At 66.9% G+C, this 19627-nt stretch overlaps 1 protein-coding gene across 4 annotated transcripts; it reads right to left on the reverse strand.

Annotated features, from left to right (window-relative positions):
• Positions 1 to 5979: 5979 nt before the first annotated feature.
• On the reverse strand, positions 5980 to 19442 carry FLOT2 (flotillin 2). 4 transcript variants are annotated; one of them, XM_019477368.2, is made up of 11 exons: positions 19346 to 19442; positions 17244 to 17325; positions 13624 to 13714; positions 10856 to 10979; positions 10493 to 10611; positions 10113 to 10226; positions 9896 to 10015; positions 8868 to 9082; positions 8549 to 8732; positions 8260 to 8409; positions 5980 to 7970 (listed from the first exon to the last, which is right to left on the reverse strand). In XM_019477368.2, the coding sequence occupies exons 1-11, from the start codon at positions 19392 to 19394 to the stop codon at positions 7932 to 7934; spliced, it is 1287 nt and encodes a 428-aa protein (XP_019332913.1). In that variant the 5' UTR covers positions 19395 to 19442; the 3' UTR covers positions 5980 to 7931. The 4 variants fall into 4 exon arrangements, with proteins under 4 accessions (XP_019332913.1, XP_019332914.1, XP_019332915.1 ...); XM_019477369.2 differs by lacking the exon at positions 13624 to 13714 and adding an exon at positions 15550 to 15640; XM_019477370.2 differs by lacking the exons at positions 17244 to 17325; positions 19346 to 19442 and adding an exon at positions 15550 to 15639.
• Positions 19443 to 19627: the final 185 nt, after the last annotated feature.

The raw sequence follows: 19627 nt of genomic DNA on the forward strand, positions 1-19627 counted from the left end.
AGCATGGCGGGAGCTCCCAGCGCCGCTCCCATTGGCCGGGCGGCACCACGGAGAGGGCGGAGCGGAGGGGCCAGCGCGCGCGGGGGATTGTGGGGCGCGGCGGGCCGGCAGGGGGCGCGCGAGGCCCGGGTCCGCCTGCGCATGCGCTGTGGGGAGTAGGTGCGTCCTGCACCTGCGTTGTGTACCCCGTCCCCTGCCCATTGCACAAGCCTTACACATGCGCTGTGCAGCCCTGTGCACTTGTACCCGTGCTGTGCACCCCCCATATCTGCTGTACCCCCCTGCACGTTCACCGTGCACCCGCTGCAAGTGCACTGTGCACCCCCCATGTCACCGGGCACCCCTCCTGCATGTGCACTGTGCACCCCCATGTCACTGTGCACCCCCCTACATGTGCACTGTGCACCCCCATGTCACTGTGTACCCCCCTACATGTGCACTGTGCACCCCCATGTAACTGCACCCCCCTGCAAGTGCACTGTGCACCCTCTGCACATGCACGGTTCACCCCCATGTCACTATGCACCCCCAGAGCCTCCTGGCAGCCCCTCCACACACCCCCGAGCCCCCCAGCACAGGCCAGCCGCCTCCTGCCCTGTAGCACCAGCTCACAGCAGCGCCAGGCGACCCAGACCCTGGGCTCAGGCCGCAGCACCCGGCATGACCCCTGCCCGGTGCTGCGGGCGGCTGTGCCCCGTGACCGCCCGGGTGAGTGGGGCCGACGGGGCCATGGGCCAAGGGCAGCCTGTGCGGGAGGGAGGCAGGGAGGGGGCAAGCTGGCTGCTGAAGGGAAACAGGCAGGGAGAAAAGCCAGGAGGCTGCGCTGGAGCTGTGCCGCGGAGGGGCAAGCCAGGGCCATGCTGCCGCCCAGGCCGGCTTTCTGCTCCCCTCCAGGCAGGCCCCGGGGCTCCGTCCCCGCACAGCGACCCGGCGCGGGCGCGGGGCTGAGCCTGAGGCCCGTCCTGCAGGCACCATGGGGCCAGGACCCTCAATGGCCCGCAGCCGGGGGACCCCGGCCCCTCTCCACCCCCAGGGCAGGAGCTGCCCGGCCCCGAGCGCGCGTGGACACAGACACCAGCAGTGGGAGCAGCCACCTTTATTGGTTCACAGCGCGCGCAGCCCCAGTCCCCGTGGCCCCGTGTCCCGGTCCCGGTCCCGGTCCGGCCACGCCGCACCGCGCCGCTGGGCTCCGCTCCTCCTGGTCCGGGGCAGGCGAGGCGGCGGTAGAACCGTCACCATTACTAAACTCAGTAATGGTAACGGTTTCCCCGACGCCCCGGGCTTGTCGCTCGGTGTCCAGATGCCTTCGCCGGGGACCGAAACGCCCTCTCGCCTCCACCATGCCGGGGTCCACGCTTTGCCCCCCGCCCTACACCCGCTGCCCACGCCCCTGCTCCTGCCACCCCCGGGACGACGTGGCTGCGCTGGGCGCCGAGGAGGGGAAAGGCCGGGGTAGTACATCATCTATACTGTAGTGTCTCATAGCCGACTTACAGTATACGATGATATCCTGCCCAGAGCCCCCCGCGCGCGCCGGGCTGCCTGCCGCCGCGCCGGGCGCACCTGGGGGCCAGGAGAGAGCGGTGTTAGGGGGGCGCTGGGCAGGGCTGGGGCTCCCCGAGCCAGTGGCAATGCCCACCCTGGGCAGGGCACCAGGCCCGTGGCTGTGGGGACGCGGGGCAGCGCAGACGCTGCTGCGGGAGGGACCCCGCGAGCTGCTCCAGGCCACCCCGGAGCTTCCCACCCTCCTGGCTGGAAGCCGAGGCCAACCCTGCCCTGGGGAGCCCCGGGCTGTCTGCAGGGTGCCCTTGGCACACCCCAGCTGAAACCACGGGGGCACGAGCCCCTTCCCCGTGGGGCCCCATACTTACCTGGCCGGGCCTGGACAGGCCTGGCTGCCTGGGTGGGATGGGGGGGGGGGGCTGCCTGGTCCCCCTCCGAGCTGGCCGCTCCAGCTCAGCAGCTTATAATTGCTCCAGCAGCCTCATTTGCATATCAAGGATCGCTGGCATCGGGACCTTCCCTTTTAACCCCTTTCCGCCTGGCCTGGCGCGGCGTGGCGCAGCAGCTGGGGCCGTCCCACCGCCCAAGGGCGGCGCAGGCAGGCAGTGGCGGAGGTGTCCCGGGTCCCCAGCGCCCATCTGGGGTCAGGACCTGCCTCTGCCCAGGGCAAATGCACTGCCCAGCAGCAGCCCTGGGAGCCCCCCAGCCCCCTGCTCCCGCGCAGCCCTGCAGGCACCCTTGCCCTGGGAAAGGCCTGTTGCAGCCGCCCTGGGGCTCAACCCCATTGTACGTGTTGCCAGTGTCCTGCTCCACCCAGCAAGCCCAGAGTGGCCTGGGGTCAGCGGCACGCACGGGGAGCACATGCAGGGAAGGGCCCTAGAGACTGGGAGCAGAAAAGCCCCTGGCCCCCTCCCGTCCTCCCCATGCCCCAGAGAAGCACTTTGGACTGGGGGCTCCTTGTCACGGGCCAGGCTCTGCATCTTGCCCCCCTGCCCGGGGCTCTGCAGTGCCCCACGGACATGGCAGCCACAGGGCAATGGTGCGAAGCACAGACTGGAGTCCTGCAGGACCAGCCTGGCCAGACCAGGCCCCGATGCTCCATCCAGGAAGCTGCGGGGTCAGAGGGCATGGATACGGATGCAGCCCCCGGCCTCGGCGCATACTGCTAGCAGGAAGGCGGGGAGGCATGGAGCAGCCAGGCCCTGCTGCGGGGGTCACCTGGGGGCGTAGGGTGGCCAGAGGCACAGGGCAAGCGGGTCCAGCCGGGGCACCCAGGCAGGGGCTCAGCCGTATGGCAGCCACCCCAGCCCAGAGCCGCAAAGGAGACCGGACCCCGAGGAGCCACGCCAGGCTGTGCCCATGCCTGGATGCTGCCCGCAGTGGTGGGGTCTTCCAGGGATTCCTGCTCACCCTGGGGCACCATGGAGGAAAGTAGCCAGGCACTAGCACCGCTAGCCAAAGCCCAGCACACACGTGTATGCGTGCATATAGGGCAGAGAACACAACTGCTCTGTGCATGTGCAGACTGTTACAGTGTGTGCATGCACGCATGTGTGTGTACATGTGTAAACACAGCTGCTCTTTGTGTGTGCAAGCAGCTGTGATGTGCACACATGAATAGAGATGCACTGTGCATGTGCAAGATGCTATGACGCGTGTGTGTACACATATGGACACAGCTGCTGTGTGTGTGCGGGTTGTAACGATGTGTGCATGTGTGCGCGCACATGAACATGGCTGCACTATGACGTGTGTGCACATATGAACACAGCTGCACTGTGCGTGTACAGGATGCTATGGCATGTGCATGTGTGAGCACATGAACACGGCTGCACTGTATGTGTGCTGGCAGCTATGACGTGTATTTGTGCACATATGGACACAGCTGTTCTGTGCGTGCGGGCTGTGATGATGTGTGCATGTGTGTGCGCACATGAACATGGCTGCGCTATGACATGCGTGCACATATGAACACAGCTGCACTGTGCATGTGTAGGATGCTATGGCGTGTGCATGCGTGCGCACATGAACACGGCTGCACTGTGTGTGTGCTGGCAGCTATGACGTGTGCGCGCACATATGAACACACTTGCACTGTGCATGTGAAGGATGCGATAGCATGTGTGTGTGCACATGCACATGCAGACTGCTAGATGTGCGTGTGCAAACACAGCTTCACTGTGCATATGCAGGCTGGTATAGCACGTGTGTGTGAACGCAGCTGACTGTGTGTGTGTCTGTGTGTATGTGCAGGCTTCTATGGTGTGTGTGCATATGTGTGCGTGCGTGCAAGCGGCTGTGCATGGAGCTCACAAAGCCAAAGCCAGGGGTGTTGTCTGCCTGACAGACGCGGGGCCGTGGGGCTGCACGTCTGCATGACGAGTCCCGTGACACGTGTGCCGGTGCAGGGCCAGGCCGGGCAGGGCTGGGGGGCCTGTTGTTTGTGCTGCCGGCGGGGAGGGAGGCACCGGGTTCCTGGAAGCCGTGGTCCAGGGCCCCGTGATAAGGGCTGGCGGGACTGGGTGACACTGATAAGTTGCAGCCGCTGGCCTATCGGGGGTCCAGCCCAGGCACCTGGCAGAGCCGCCACACCCTGCAGCCTGCCACAGCCCCCAGCTCCTAGCCTGGGGACCAGGCCAGCATCACGTCACAGGGGCATCTGTGCTGTGGGCCTGGGGAAAGGACCAGGCGTCAGCCCCCAAGCCCGTGCAAACCACGCGCTGCACAGGGGCCACGGCCCGGGGTCTCCAGGGGCTGAGGGAGGAGGTGCACCTAGGCCGGGGCAGGTGGGACACGGCCACGGGCATCTGGGTGCACAGACGGGGAGCAGCAGCAACACCGACATGGAGTGGCCGGCTCAGCATAGGCCGTGGGACCAGCCAGGTTCTTCCAGGCCAGAGCCATGGACCTGGCTGGGTTGCCCCAGCTCCACGCCCCGGGGCACTGGCTGGCACGTGGCTCCCTGCACCCACGGGCCTCCCGGCACCCACGGGCCTGGCACCGGGTGGTTGCTGCGGCTCCTTCGACTGGGATTGCTGCTGCCCCCAACACCTCCCTCTGCCTGTCCAGGCCTGGCTACAACCTGCAGCAGGGGAGGAAGGCACTGGACACCTTGGCTTCCTGCCCCAAGCTCCTCTTGCAGGTCCCAGAACTGCCCCTGCTCAGTCTGGAGGGGCTGGGACCCTGGGCAAAGGCAGGGCAGCGACGCCTGGTAAAGCCCAGGCCGGCAGCCTGCCCCACAGCCCAGGGAGCAGGCCCCAAGGCAGGCAGGGGGTGGGGGGGAGCCAAGCCCAGGGGCTGTCCCGTGCCCCAGCCTGTGTCTGCTCGTAGATAAGGAGCCAGCAGCCCTCATCCCTGGCCGAGCACGCGGGGCGGGGGACGAGCACGCTATCTGGGGCGTGCAGTTGTCGGGGAACGTGCACAGGCCGCCCGGGGCCACGGTGGGGAGGGGAGGACAGGACAGGGGGCCTGGCAGGCAACAACTGGGCTGCTGCACCAAAGCTCACAGGCAGCCCCAGAGCAACAGCCCCCACTCCCAGCCCCAACCTGCCACGAGCCCTGGGCCATGGGAGGGCTGGAGCGCAGCAAGCCTGGCCAGGGGCAGCTCAGCTGCTTGGGCAGCCCTGTCCCCGCACAGACTCAGGGGGCCAGCACGCAGGCAGCCAGCGCGGGTGCTGGCCCGGGTCTCCAGCAGCAAGCACTGGGCTGGACTGGGCACTGTCTGCACTCACGGGGCACCGGGCATGGCTGGGCTGCATCCTCTGGCCCCGGGGGCTCCTGGTGCAATGCGGTTACTCCAGGCATGGGTCCCAGCCCACATGCCCCCTGGGGCACTTCCAAGATACACTGCCTGTGGCTGGCAGGGTCCAGCGGTGGCCACAGCCAGGCAGACCTGAAGAACCAGGCATGGATGACGCTGGCTGGTCACATTCCCCCGAGGCTGGGCTCCAGCATGGGCCCCAGGACCACAGCCGGGACGTGGGCAGAGCACAGCAATGCCCCCGGCAGTGCCACGGCCTCTACCCCCAGCCAATCCCAGGCTGTGGCTGCACCGGGGAAGGGGCTGTGAGGCAGACTCAGGCCACATGGGCCTTGGGAGCTGCTGTGCCAGGAAGTGAGGCCAGGCTGGGGCTGGACGCCTGTGCAGAGCTGGGAGCAATGCCCAGGGATGATGCCAGCTGGCCCCGCGTCAACCTGCAGGTGCCAGGGCATTGCTCCTGGCTGTGGGAGCACCAGGGGCCAGGCCCTGTTGGCCACGGGCTGTGGGTGGGGGGGATGCCGCCAGCAGACTAGGCACCAGCCCTTGCCTGCCCGTTCTCAGTGCAACACCGCCCATGCCACACGCTGCGGCTGCGCTAGCCCCTGCTGAACCGACCAACGCTGCAGGGAGCGCAGGGGGTAGCACTGGGCCAACGCAAGCCGGACCCTCCCCAGGCCTGGGGCTGGTGGCAGGGAGTGAGGACACAGACCACGAGAGCCGGTGCAGCAAGGGCACGATGCCCCTTTATTCTCATACAGCTCAGAACGGGGCCCGGAGCCCGTGGCACGGGGAGGGGTGCGGGCACAGTCATGCACGACACGACGGACATGCGGGGGGGCTCCGGTACGCGCAGCAGCAGCACAAGCCAGCAAAGCCGCCCCTCCCCGCAACCCCAGCTCCTCCCCACCTACCCCCCTGGGGAAGGGGAAGCCAGCCCTGCCCGAGCCCCAGAGCCAGCAGCTGCTCTGGGTCCCCCCGCTGCCCTGCCGAGGCAGGGAGAGTCTGCAGGGCAGGGCAGGGCAGGGCTGGGGCTGCAGGCACAACACAGCACGGCACCCCGGAGGGAGGGGAGCAGCAGGTCCACCAGGGGCCGGGGTTACGCGGCACTGGGCGGCAGGCCACGCACAGGCATGGGGGGCTGCAGTGAAGCCCACCACTCGCAGAGCTACAGGCTCTGGGCCCAGCGTTACAGGGTGCAGCCTCCTGCCCCGCGCCCCTAGTGGCATCTCCTGGCCTGGACAGACAGGACCAAGGCAGACGCATACATCCGGGCTTGGCACAACAGCGCAGACAGCGAGATGTGACCCCGTGGCACAGCACCAGCCCGCGGTGGCACAGGCAGAGTGGGCAGGGCCCACGGGGAGAAGACAGACAGGCCGGCAGGGGAGAGAGGCCAGGACAGGACACGGGGACAGCGCAGCAGACGGCCGCAGGGAAAGGAAGGCCGCCGCGCAGCCGTGTTTCACAGCACCCAGGACCCCCAGTTCCAGTCTTGCCCACGCACCTGTCTCCGTGCTAGGTCATGGGTAGCCGGGGTCTGGCACCCACGGCCAGCACAGACACTGCCACGGGCGCTGCCACAGCTGGGGCCAGCCCAGGGCTAAGGAGGGAGGGGGCAGGGAGCACCTCTGCTACAGGCTGGGACTGCCTTCGAAGCGGCCAGGGAGGGAGGGGACACCCCATTTGGAGGCCCATGCCCCTCGACTCCACACCCTCAGCTAGAACCACATCTCTACCAACGCAGCCCCCAGCCGGAGGCCCTGGAGCCCTGTCTACACTATAGCTACTTTCCCTCCACAACGCACGGGCAGCCTCCTGCTGGCAGGGCCCAGCGTCGAGAGCAGCAGGCGGGCGAGGCCAGCTGCCACGGTCGGCTTCCCGGGGGCAGAGTGCCCCTCCGCCCTGGAGCCGCCCTGCTCCTGGGGAGGAGTCGGTCCCTCTCTGGCTGCCAGCGATGCTTGGGCAGGGCCCCGCTGCACAGCCCCAGCCCCCAGGCGCTCCTGCCCCCTTGATATCTGCAAAGCCCCGCCGGGGAAGCAGCTGCCCCGGAGCTCATAGCTCCTGCCCCTGGCGCCCTGAACCCAGGCAGGACCCAGAGACCTGTCAGGCACAGGCAGGCAAGGGGCTGCGGGCTGATACGGTTGGGTGGGTCCCTGCTCTGCCTGGGGAGACCCGTGCAGCACCAGGGGAGCCGAAAGCAGTGCAGGGCGCGGGGGTCACACGTTCACATCATACACCAGGGTAACAGAGACAGCGGTTCGTGGAGGGCAGGGGGAGGATGGGGCGGGGGGGCCTCAGCGTTCTCGTCCAGCAGCTCCAAGAAGGCTGCGGGGCCGGCCCTGGGAGGCAGTCTGCACAGCCCAGGCCAGGCTGCCCCCCTCAACCCCCAGCTGCCAGAGGACAGAGAACTGCAAGGCACCGAGATGGCACGACCACACAAGCTGCCGGGGTAGCTCCGCTCAGGACGAACACGACGAGAGACAGGGCCCATTACAAAACCCACCCCCAGCGGAAGGGAACATGCATCCTCCTGGTCCTACAAAATAAGGCACCAGAGCTGAAACGGGGACTCCGACCGTCTCTGGTAGGAAAGGGTTCCCGAGTGTCCGAGGCAGTGGATATCAGAGTGCGGCGCGGGCGCCGTCACCGCCCGCCGGCCCGGCCGGGCTCACGCCTGGGCCCCGGTGGCTTTCTGGATCAGGGGGATCTGCAAGAGGGCGAGAGAGGCCATCAGGGGCGGCGCCACAGGGAGCAGACACAGGGGGAGCCAGCGGTGCCCACCCCAGCATGATGCTGCGCCCAGGACGCTGGCAGTCACATGCAGAGGGGCAAGAGCGGGGGGGCCCCCCAGCCCACCCCCCAGCACAAAGCAGCAGGAGCAAAGGGTCTGGGAGCTCCCAGATGCCCAAACACTCCTGGCCTCAGGGACGGCAGAGGCCGGCGGGGCTGCGTTGGGGGTTGAGAGAAGCAGGCATGGAAGCGGCGGAGGGACGCACCTTGGCCAGGTCGACTCCGGTGAGGGCGTGCACGGAGGCAGGGATCTCAGCCAGCAGGCGGTTCAGCTCCGTCGTCACCTTGCTGCCATCTCCGCTCAGGATCACGATCTCCTCCACCTTGGCCAGGGGAGCTGCCACCTTGGCGGCGATCTGAGAGGCAGAGGGCAGGCGCCCGGATGAGCGATGGCAGCGAGGGACAGGGCCCGGGGGACGCAGAGGCGCTGCCTGCCTGCCACCTGCTCACCTGGGCAGGCCACGGACCCTAGACCCACCCTGGCCCCCAGCTCACCTGTGGCAGCGCATCCAGCACCAGTGCCATCTTGGCAGCGTCCCCGTACTGCTGCAAGGCCTCAGCCTTCAGCTTCATCTTCTCGGCGTCGGCCTTGCCAATGGCCTCGATGACGGCAGCCTCCGCCTCCCCGATCTTCCGGATCCTCTCCCCTTCCGCCTGTGCGATCAGCATCTTCTTCACCCTGCAAGGCAACGACCCTGGCTGAGCACGATGCTGCACAGCCCCCAGATGGGAGCGGGGGACAGCGCTGGGCCTGCAGCTCGCAGAGCAGCTTTGGGAGGGTCCCCAGGGGTCTTGGCTGGGCCCCGGCACTTACTTATCGCCCTCGGCGATCTGCTGCATGCGGAAGGCCTCGGCTTCAGCCGGCCGCCGGACGGTAGCAATGAGCTCCTTGTCCATGCGCACAATCTCCTTCTCCTCGATGTCGATCTGCTTCCGGCGCTGCACCACCTCGATCTCCATCTCCTCCTGCCGGATCTTCTGCTGCTCCCGGGCGCCCTGCAGCTCGTAGGCCAGCTGCGACTCCGCTGTCTGCGGGCCGAAGCCAGAGAGCGGAGCCGTCACTACCAGCCCAGGTGCCCGGTCCCCTCACCGCCCTCCCGCTGCAGCCCCTGGGCACGGGGAATAAGGAACCCCCCAGAGAGCCAAGGTTGAGCCTGGAGCCAGGACAAACCCATGCTCCCACCACAGGACCAGACAGGGTGCGGGACAGGAGCAAGCTCTTCCCAACATCAGATCATCACAGAGCCATGGGGCTGGCAGGGAGCTGCAGGGGGTCACATCCAGTCCAGCCCCTGCCTGAGGCAGAATCAGTCCTGTCCAAACCAGCCCAGACAAACTCCATGCCCAGCCTCTGAGCAGCACGACACAGTTGCCCCTGACAGCCCCAGGAATCGCTCCTACCCCTTCCCCTGGGAAAGCAGGGGGGCTGCTGCCACCAACATCCTGGTCCTGCCAGGGGGTTCATGGATGCTGCAGACACCCCAGCCCAAGGCCATGTCCCCGCTGCAGAGGAAGGCAACCCCCCCAGTCCAGACCAGCCTGAGCAAAGGGAAAATCCCTTCCAGTGTAGCGCGGGGCTGAGCCTGAGCGCAGGGGCAAGACCCTCCAGCCAGGACCCTGAGGGATTGGTGCCAGCAGGAGCAGACACAGCACAGCCCCATCCCCAGCCCAGGCTGCAGCCAGCACCTCTGCAAGAGGCTGAAAACCCCAACACAAGGAGCAGGGGGCAGAGAGGAAGGTGGAAACCAGTACAGACCAGAAGCCCGGGAATCCCCATGGTAGAGCCCAGGCATCGCTGCGCCACAGATCCCAGGAGCGCGGCAGGGCAAGGCAGCCCCTCACCTTGATGTTGACCTCCTGGCTGAAGGCAGCTTTCTGCAGCTCGAAAGCGCGCTTGGAGTCAGCCACCTTGGTGTCCGACATGAACTTGACGTCCAGCATCTCCTTCTTGCACTCGGCCTCCTGCGGGGTGGGGGGGTACTGCTGTCAGTAGCCGTGGAGGGGCAAGAGGGGAGCTGCCCACACCAACGGGCCCGGGCCCCAGCCCTGCATGACGTACCCGGATGCCAGCGTCGCGCTCGGCCTCGGCCACACCGATATCTGCGTCCCGCTGCACGACCGCCGTCTGCGTCTTCCCTAGCGAGCTCAGGTACTCCACCTTGTCATAGACGTCCTGGGGGGGGGGTGCAGCATGCCGGCAGCACCGTCAGTGCAGCCCGCACCACCCAGAGACGTCCATCCACAGCCACGAGGGCCCAGCATGGTGCAGCCTGCTGAGGAGCTGGGCAGGGGGGCTGGTCATGGCCTGTACAGACCCCAGGAGGGATCCAAGCACAGCATGTGCCACGTGGCTGCACCCGGGGACCCCCAGGGAAGCTGCCAAGCCCAGCAGCCTTTACAGAGCCCCTGTGAAGGAAGCCAGGCCCCACTGGAGCTTACCTTGATAGTGAAGCTGAGGATCTCAATGCCCATGCGGCCCACATCCGGGGCTGCCACCTCCCGCACCAGCTTGGCAAACTGGTCCCGGTCCTGGTAGATCTGCTCAACCGTCAGGGTGCCTGGCAGGGGGGGCAGAGCCGGAGAGGTGAGTGCAGGGCAGGCCTGGCAGCAGCCACAGGCAGCGCAGCCCCCGCTGCCCCCAGGACCCCGAGCGGGCTGGCCACGTTGCAGCACCACAACTGCGCGCACAGACCCCCTGCCCCCAGGGCTGGAGCAGGACCCTGCCCTGCAGGTGTGGGGGAAGCGACCGCGGTGTGTCTACCGATCCCAAAGGCAGCAGGAGCACCGTGCCGCGCCACGCACCAAGGATGGAGCGGAGATGCCCCTCCAGCGTCTGCAGCACCACGTTCTTCACGTCCTGGACGTTCTTCCCCAGGAACTGCTCACAGGCCACGGCCAACAGCTCCCGCTCCGTCATGATCTTCACCTGGGGAGGAAGGAAACCCCGATGAGGGAGAGGCTGGCGGCACAGACACGCTGGCCCAGAGTGGCCAGGACTTGGGCGCGTTGTTGTGGGCACCAAAGAGTGAGGCTGGGGAGCAGCGGGAGTCAGGGCTGCCCAGGGGAGCCCCCAGAGCCCAGAACAGACCATGCGGTCCTTGCTGCCATCATCTCCACCGAGGCAGGCGGCTCCCAGCTGGTCCCAAGAGGCTGGGCTGGTGTCCAGCTCCAGGCACACGCCTGCCACAGCCGGTGAGGCAGTGCTGCTGCGGTGAGCTGGCCTGAAGCCAACGCGTCCAGTAGACGAGGGGTTTGCAACAAAGCCACGCGACTGCCTGCTGCTGCTTGCTGCCCAGCAGCGGGGGGCAGGGGACGAGGAGAGCAGACCAAGCTGTGGTCCCCCTCCATGCCTTGATCTCAAGGGCCACCGTGCTCCGGCCCTGCTCAGAGGGAAATCTCAGCCCATCCTCCAAGAGGCCTGGATCACGCTGCACCCCGAGGTTGCCACGCATGGCCCAGGCATCAGTCAGTGTCCTGTTACCACAACAACGCAGGGTAAACCCGGGGCTCTTGCAGTGGTCGGCAGCTCCTGCCCTGACCCCCACATGCATCCCAAGGGTCCTGCCTCTGGCCTTGCATAACAGACTGGGAGCACCCACTCCCCTGGGAGCAGGGCAGCCAGAGCCCAGCCGGACTCCCCCCTTCCTCACTACGGGGGGGCACTCCCTGGACACAGCGACAGGGCGGGGGGGGGGGGGGGGGGGGGGGGCAGGCAGGGCCTGCGTGCACCCCCCACGCTGGGCTCAGGCTTCCCAGAACCTGGGGACACATCAGCCAGGGCCCAGCCCAGCCCAGCCCAGCTGTCTGCGCAGGAGCAGGCACAGCCCTCCCGGGCACGTACACGGGCTCCTGGCAGCCAGCCCAGGGTCCTGCCGGGAAGGGGCAGTCGGAGCCACTGCACCACCCCCAGCACGAGCACAAACTCGGGCAAGGAGCCCACGAGAACAACAACGTCTCCCCCAGGTCCCTGCAGCCACACCCTCGTGCACTGCAGCCTCGAGCTGCCGCCGGAGCCAGTCTGCCACCCTGAGGCCTCCAGATGCCTTTCACCTGGGCTCCCAATTAGCAGCACTTCCTGGCTCTCGCCCCAGCCCGAGGCTGCGGACGAGAAGACCAGGAAACTGTCTCTGCAAACAGAAAACAGCCTTCCTGCTGGAGCCGCACGTGGGTGCAGCAACGCTCCTTTCTCCTGCTGATCCCCCACTTCCGGACACACCTCACCTCGGTCCAGCCCCAAGCCATGCAAGAAGCCCTGGCCCCTATGCCCCTGGGGGCAAACATCTGGTCCGCAGACAGTACCCAGGTTCCCACTGGAGCCCTGGCAGGGAGGCAAGAGGGTGCAACACAAATCAGAGACAACCACAGCAGGCGCGAGCAGGTGCCGGGCAGCCTGGGGCTCCACAGACACCAAGGCAGTTGGCTCTTCCACCATCTCAGCTACACCGTGATGGCAGAGAAACCGCTGGTAAGCCGGGCCTTCGCGGGGTGCAGAACGCAGGGGCCTCAGCACATGCACGGCCACGGGAACCTGTCAGTCACGTGAAAACGGGTCATCCCTGCACCACACCAGCACCGCCTCCTGAGCTCTGAGACAGCTCCCTGCTGCCCCCCTGAGCCAGCAAGCGACTTGACTGAGGTTTGACAGGAGGCCTGTGGCAGAGACGGAGACCCTGGGGCAGCCCAGCCTGCGCTCTCACCCACACGGGGCAGGATCACCCTGCAGGAGTGCATGCGCCCTCAGGTCACACGCAGCAGCCCGCTAAATGCCACGGGCATGAAGTCTGAGGCAGCTCTGTCCTAGGCAAAGCCGCACGCGGCTGCCTGAGACATGGGGAGGGGCCTGCTATAAGCAGCCACGTCTGCACATGCAGGGTGACACGTACTCTGAGAACTGCTCGGCCGTGGCCACGCTCCCTTGGGAGACCGGCAGCAAAGCTGCCGGGGCCCTTTCTCCTTTTCACAACATGTCTGGCTGCCAGGGCAGGGAGCCAAGCCCTGCACCACGGTGTCCGGCACATCCCTGCCCAGTGACATCCTCTGACAGACACCGACCACACCAGCCACGAGAAACACCTGGGGAACGGGCTCAGAACTCATTGGCCACAGAGCCCAGGGCAAAAGTAGCTCCCAGCACCTACCCCTGTAAAACCAGCCCTGTTTCCAATACTGAGCTGCCATGTAGTGCGATGGCTGCTGGCAAAGGCTGTGGGGCAATCCACAGCCACGTGAGGGACATGGTCCTTGGACATTGCCGCTTCACTCTGGGAAGTGGCACGGAGTGCCTGGGATGCCCCTGCTCGGACAGCTGAGTCTGGCTGACTCGGTGCCCATGGGTGGGCAAGACGCAACGACGGCCATGTGCAGGGAGAGAGAGACAGTGTGGCCCCCCCTGCCCCCTGGGGACACGCTCTCGGGCGGCCCGGCCACGCCAGGCCGTGAGGTGCAGCAGAGACATCGTTGCAGAGCAGAGGGCATCCGGCTCTGGGCGGCAGCAACCTTGGAAGAGGAGAGAAACCAAGGGGCAGGTTAGCGGCATGCATTTCCTGAGAGGATGGGTTGGAGTACCGTACCTGCGCCACACCCGTGACAGTTAAAGCTACCCCCTCCGCCGTCTCTACGTCCTCGCACCTGGGCTGTAACGTCATTATCTCTAGGGAAATCCTGCCAAAAAACGCAAGACATTTGCACGTTTCCAGGCAACAGGCCACCAGCGTCGACCCTGCAACTCCTGCCCCGGGCTGGCACCCGCACTCTGCAGGGGACGGGACGCCGTGACACCGGAGGCTGCCTGGGGATCGTGGTCTCCGGCAGGCAGGTCACCGGGGCTGGAGCAAAGCAGCTTTCCAGTAATGCGCAGACATTGTGTGAGCAGAGCCAGGTCTAGGGCAGGGCTGCATGGGCCCCTGCCCTCCCGGTGCGCTGGTTGGTGGGGCAGGACCGAGCCACCCCAGGACCCCAGTCTGTCCAAGGCAACACTTGGGCACTGCAGCTGCACAGAGCGCGCAGGATATGACTGGCCAGTGACCCACAGAGAGCACCGGCCTGACCAAGGATGTGGCCATCCTACAGTGGCCTCCCTACAGCCACCGGTGTAGCCCTCTGCACTGATCGGCCACTCCCTGAACTGTCCCTGGGTCCATGCGCTCCGGTCGGCCGGCAGTCATCCTTCCAGACAGCGGAGTCTGTGAACCCCAGGTGCTGACACCTAGCAGGAGGGCCAGCCCCTCTGCTGTGCTGCCTCTAATTCGGAGGCGGCTAGCAGCAGTTCACTGCTGGTGTCTGGGCAGAGGTATGCAGACGGGGACAAACCTCAACTCTTTGGGGCACAGCGTGAGCCAGAGACAGGGACCCGCAGCAATGGGGCTCCAGCTAGTCCCTCCTCCTCTCCCACCCCGGCGGGCCCGTGCAGGTCTGTGCGCTGGCAGAACGGGGAGAGACAAGGCGAGGGGCTTGGTGCTCTGGGCCCAGGCTTCATGGAGCAGCAGGGCAGGGCAGGTGCCCAGGCTGCTCTCTGGGCAGGCACAAGCCGAGGCACTGGAGCCATCTCAGGGACAGAGAGCCCAACTGAGCCCCACAGGGAGGCAAGCAGCTGCGATTCATGTTACACGGCCGCAAGACAGCACCTGGACCAGCGAGTAGCAAGGGCATGGCTGCTGCCCTGCCCGCCGGGCTGCTTTGCCTCGGGGCAGGCACGCAGGGGATGGAAGCAACAGCTCTGCTCCATGGTGACAGTCTGACCTGAGCTGACTCGGCCGCAGCAGACTGTTAGAGACGTCTCCCCACAGGACCTACCCCGGGCATGCCTGCACCGTGCTTCTACCTGAAGCAGAAGCCAGCGCGCGGCTTTCGCCTCCCCGGGGAAGGCTTCTAGAGGCCCCCCGAGTGCCACGAGCAGCAGCGGTGCTGCACCAGGCCCTGATTCTGCCAGCTCCCTGGTGCCCAGGGCGAGCTGGCTGGGGAGGAGCGAGGAAGCGTGGTGCCGAATGACCGGCAGCAGGCACCGACTCAGGCCTGCACAAGCACGTTGTGCAACAAGCCAGGCTCTTCCTGCTCAGCCCTCCTGGACTCAGTCCCACTAGGGACAGGCATCACCTGCACGCAGGTAGCCACAGAGCTGTGCCTGGAGCCGGCGAACGAGCCAGTCTCAACAGGGATTTCATTGCCAGGAAGAGAAACCAGCTTGGCTGCTCCCCTGCCCATCCAACCTAACCCTGCCAGGGGTGGCTCCCAGCTTCCCAGGGAAGGCCTTGGCCTGGAGCACCCAATGTCTGCAGCATTACTGGAAGGCGCTGGCCCGGAGGCCTGAATTTGGAAGGTGTCTGTGTGCCTCTTTCCACGTTCCCCGCAGAGCTACAGAGCGCCGGGAGGGGTCGCTGAGCCTGAGCTGCCCCAGGAAGGAAAGCGTTAGTGGTGCGTTATCCCGCTGCTGCTGTGCTGCTCGAAACAGAAGGGGGAGAAGAGTTAGAGCCGAGGTTAGGAAGCGGGTGGGTCATTACCTGTGCAACCCCTGTTACGTACAGTGGGACCCCCTCCGACGTCTCAATATTCTCACAGCGACAGAGGATGGTCATAACCTCCAAAGACAGTCTGAGCAGCGATGAACAAGGGTAGGACAGCAAATACACAGAGCGGTTACCAGAGAGTAACAGACACCCGCTGCACACCATGGACGGGACTTTCGGGTTTCGCTCTCTCCCCCTGCGCTTCCCACAGCACCCCTGCCCGCTCCCTCCAGCCGACAGCTGCAGGGCAGGGTCCCCATCATGCCCCAGCCCCTCTCGACCAAGGTGACTGGGAGCTGCTACTGCCGAGCTGTGGCTAGAAGACAAGCGTGACCCAGTCTAGCCTCCTGCCCTGGCTCTGAGTGTGAGACGGCTCCGGGCTGCCCTGTGAGCACAGAGTGGGGTTGGGGGCCTCTGGGGGCAGACTGTGAGCAGAAAACTTTGGCAAAAATAAATCTTTCCCATGACAGAGTCCGCGCTCTGCTGGGCAGCCGGCTGCTCCCAAACCTACGTGGCTCTCTCCGAGCTGGGCTCCCACACAAAGCCACGGGGATCTTTTTTTGGTCTGAAACCAGGGCAAGTTCTTCCAAATCCTGCCTGCATGCCCCTCCCCCCTGGTGTTTACACAGTGGAAGCGACTGCTGGTGGTACCTGGCAGGGCATCCTGCCCGGGCACCTGGCTGCCTGTGGTACCGCGGGGGACGTCTCCTGGTGCTCACACACGCCCGGGCCTTGCAGCTGCCTATGGGGAAGCCCGTGTCCATACGGGGCTGCTGCCCCCAGTGCAGCTGCAGCTGGAGGTCTCCGTGGGTACAGCGAGCACGAGTGCAAGGCTCAGCATGCAGTGGCAGTGCCTCCATGCCAAGGGTGCATCACACCAGAGCTGGGAGCCTGCTGGCAGCAGCCTGGGGGGCAGGTGGGAAGGACAGCTACAAGGAGGGGAGGGAGCTGCACCCACCCTGCCAGCAATCCTGGGCCTCCTGCAATGCTGAGGGCAGTCACCGGCTACCCCGCCTGCAGGGAGCAGAGTGGCCAGGCAGGGCCACTTCCCTGTCACTGCAAAACCAGAAAGTCTCGTCTCTCCTTTCCCCAGTTAGTTCCTACTTATGGGGATGGGGGGAGGGACTGGAGAGGACCGAGTGAGGGAGAGGGCAATGCCCTGGGCTCTGCAGCCCGTGGGGTTACAGCAGAGCAACAGCAGCACGTCATAGCACGTTAGCTCCAAGACAGGCACAGCAACGAAGGCAAGGCAAGCGAGTCCCAGGGACAGGGGGATAGGGCACCCCAGGGTCCCACCGGTGTGCTGGCCCACCCTGAGCAGCCATTAGAGTGGGAAGCAACAAGGGTCAGTGCACCTCCAGGACACGAGCTCCAACCACTCATATTCCCTGGCCACTGCCGCAGGCACCTGCCACAGGTGGGTGAGGCGTCTCTAGGCTCCTCCAGTCCCACCGGCCACGTGTGGCCTGGTCTGAACTCAGTGCAGCAAGCACTTTGCCTGACTCCCCCGGCTGCAGCACCGGGGCAGAAAAGCTGTGAGGCCAGAGCCACGTGCAGCAAGCACCGGAGGGGTGGGCTGCTAGCCGCGAGCTGGGCTCCCACCGCGTCTGGTGGATCCCACGTTCCTCAAGGTGCCACTGACCCAGCCCCTGCTCCACGAGCCACGCGCCCGGAGGTCATCTCCTTACCTCTGCGTGTCCGACACGCACCACCAGGCCCAGGCCCAGCCCCCGAACACGTACTGCTTCTGGTCGGAGCCGCAGCAGCCACCTGCAGCAGAGCAAAGAGCGCCAGGGTGGAGGGTGCCGCCATGCAGGGGCACGCTCCCCGCGCAGCACCACATCCGTGTCCCGCCTCGCGGCCTGCAGCCAGCTGGAGAGCCACGGCAGCAGCGCTCTGCCCAGCAGCAAGGTTCAACCCAGCTGCCATGCTTGCAAGAGAGGCAACAAAGCCTTGGCTCAGGGCTACAGCACCGGGACTGCCAGGGAAAACCTGCCGGGGGGCCCCGGAGCAGCGCACGCAGGACAGGCAGGAGGAAGCTTCCCCCGCATGGGGCTGGCCCCAGGTCACCTTCCTCTGAGAGTGCAGCACAACGGCATTCCCTGCCTGAGGAGCTCGTACCCACTGCCCACACACGGCACCACACACATGCACGCCTCTCCTCCCCTCTCTGCCTTCCTCAGGCAGCAGCGCTGCATGCAGCCATCAGCTTATTGAGTTAGGAGGCAGCGTCCACGCGCCGTGTCCGCAGCGAGATGCAGCAGACAGGAGGCGGCTGGGCCTCGACACGGGGCTTTTCCATCTTGGCACGGCCGAGGCGCCACTTTCCAAATGCAGCTGGCTCCACAACAGCTGATGCTCGGAGGCCTCCCACGCCCCGCGCGGACCCAGCCCCCTCTTAGCGTACAGCCTGGCCCCGGCCTCTCCCTGCAGCCCGTCAAGGCAAGGGGACTCCTGCCAGCACTTCCCTGCTGCGCCGTTAACTCCACGTCGTGCAGCTCTGGCTCCGGCCGACAGGCACGACCCGCTCTGAGCCGGACACCGGCCAACAGCACCTGTGGGCTGAGCCAACCTGGCAGGAGGGGCAGCCCCGCCACATGATGACTGAGCAAGCGGCAGGGAGCTCTGCTAGGTCTGGGGGAGAGGGGCTGAACACATGGATGGAGGGCTGAAGCCAAGGGGCCAAGCGGGGACAAGAGGCAGCCGCGCCCTGCAGAAGCTTGCGGCACCCAGGGCGGGCTCCCAGGACACCCGTTCACCAGGAGCTGGCGGGAGTTGAGAAGTGGAGCTCACGCGCGTGCCCCGAGGCTGGTGTGCCGTGCCCCCGAGGGCGGCAGAGCTCTCAAGGCTGGCTGCACCCCGGCCCGGCCCGCAGTCTCCCAGGCGCACATCTCCCAGCCTCTCCCCGGAGCAGCTGCTTTGCACTGACAGCCCTCGAGAGCCTGCTGGGAAGCCCCCAGCCCCGCCGGCCGGCTCCTTCCCCAGTGCCTGGCACCCGTCCAGGGGAAGGGGCCCAGTGCCGGCGGCAGAGCTCCCAGGTCCGAAGGCACCGCACGAGACCGGTAGAGGCAACAGCGGGAGTCTCCTGCCGCTGCCCCAAGAGCCGCGATGCGGACACGGGCAGCGCTGGAGGACGAGCCCCACCGAGGGCAGGAAGCCCGAGTGCAGCCGGCTCGGGACGAAGGGAGAGCCAAGCCCAGCCCGCAGCTGCGGTGCGGAGGGAGGGAGGGAGGGAGCGCTCCGGGGATCAGCGGAGGCTGGCGTGACAGCAGGCCGTGCCTGCGAACAGCGCGTCCCCGCGCGGCACCCCAACACTCGGCCCGCTGCTGCACAGGGCAAGCGCCGTCTCCAGGGACAGGCTGCGGCCTGGTGACAGCTCGCTGCCAGCGCGGCCGCGGCACAGCACCAGCGCGCCGGCCTCCTCCGACACCCGCAACGCGCACGCGGCATCCCCGGCAGGTGCCGGCCGGACCCTGCCCGTCCGCGGCGCCCAGAGCTGCTTTCCGCTGCGGGCGGGCGGGCGGCCTCTCCCTGCAGCCAGCGAGCAGCCGGAGGGCGTTTGCGCGGCGCAGAGCCGTCCCGGCGCCAGCACCTCGGAAACCGCCCAGGGCACACGCTCCGCACCTGCAGTCCCCGCGCGGCGCCAGGCAGGGGCCGGCCCCGAGCCGCCCGCTCCAACCCCCCCTCCTCGGGCCTGCCCGCGGGCGGGGGGCGCGCGACAGCTGCCCCAGCGCCGCCCGGTGCCCCCCCTGCCCTGCGCCGCGCCCTTGGCCCCGCGCGCGGCCCCTACCCGACACGACGAGCGCCTCGTTGGGCCCGACCGTGTGGCAGTTCCCCATCCTGCCGCCGCGGCCGCTGCCCCGGCCTCGCCCCGCGATCCCACAACCCCCCGCGCCCGCGCCCCCCGCCCGCCCGGAAGTGCGTCACGGGGAGGGTCCGTCCACTTCCACCCCCCTACTCCCCCGGCCGCCATGTTGGGAAGGTCGGGGGGGAGGTCTGGGAAGTGGGGCCGCGCGATACCCCGTGCGCATGCGCCTGCGTCCCCCTTTCCCTTCTCCCTGAGGTCGCATCA

The sequence above is a fragment of the Alligator mississippiensis genome, chromosome 14 (assembly GCF_030867095.1).
Source record: "Alligator mississippiensis isolate rAllMis1 chromosome 14, rAllMis1, whole genome shotgun sequence".
Lineage (NCBI taxonomy): Eukaryota > Metazoa > Chordata > Crocodylia > Alligatoridae > Alligator > Alligator mississippiensis.

What these genes read in the sequence shown, in the direction of transcription:
- FLOT2 (XM_019477368.2), bottom strand. Translation starts at nt 19,394, where the DNA reads ATGGGGAACTGCCACACGGTCGGGCCCAACGAGGCGCTCGTCGTGTCG. An exon ending in CGAGGCGCTCGTCGTGTCGG is followed by an intron (nt 17,326 to 19,345) that starts GTAGGGGCCGCG and finishes GCTCTGCTGCAG; the next exon opens with GTGGCTGCTGCGGCTCCGAC. An exon ending in TGCGTGTCGGACACGCAGAG is followed by an intron (nt 13,715 to 17,243) that starts GTAAGGAGATGA and finishes GTTTTTTGGCAG; the next exon opens with GATTTCCCTAGAGATAATGA.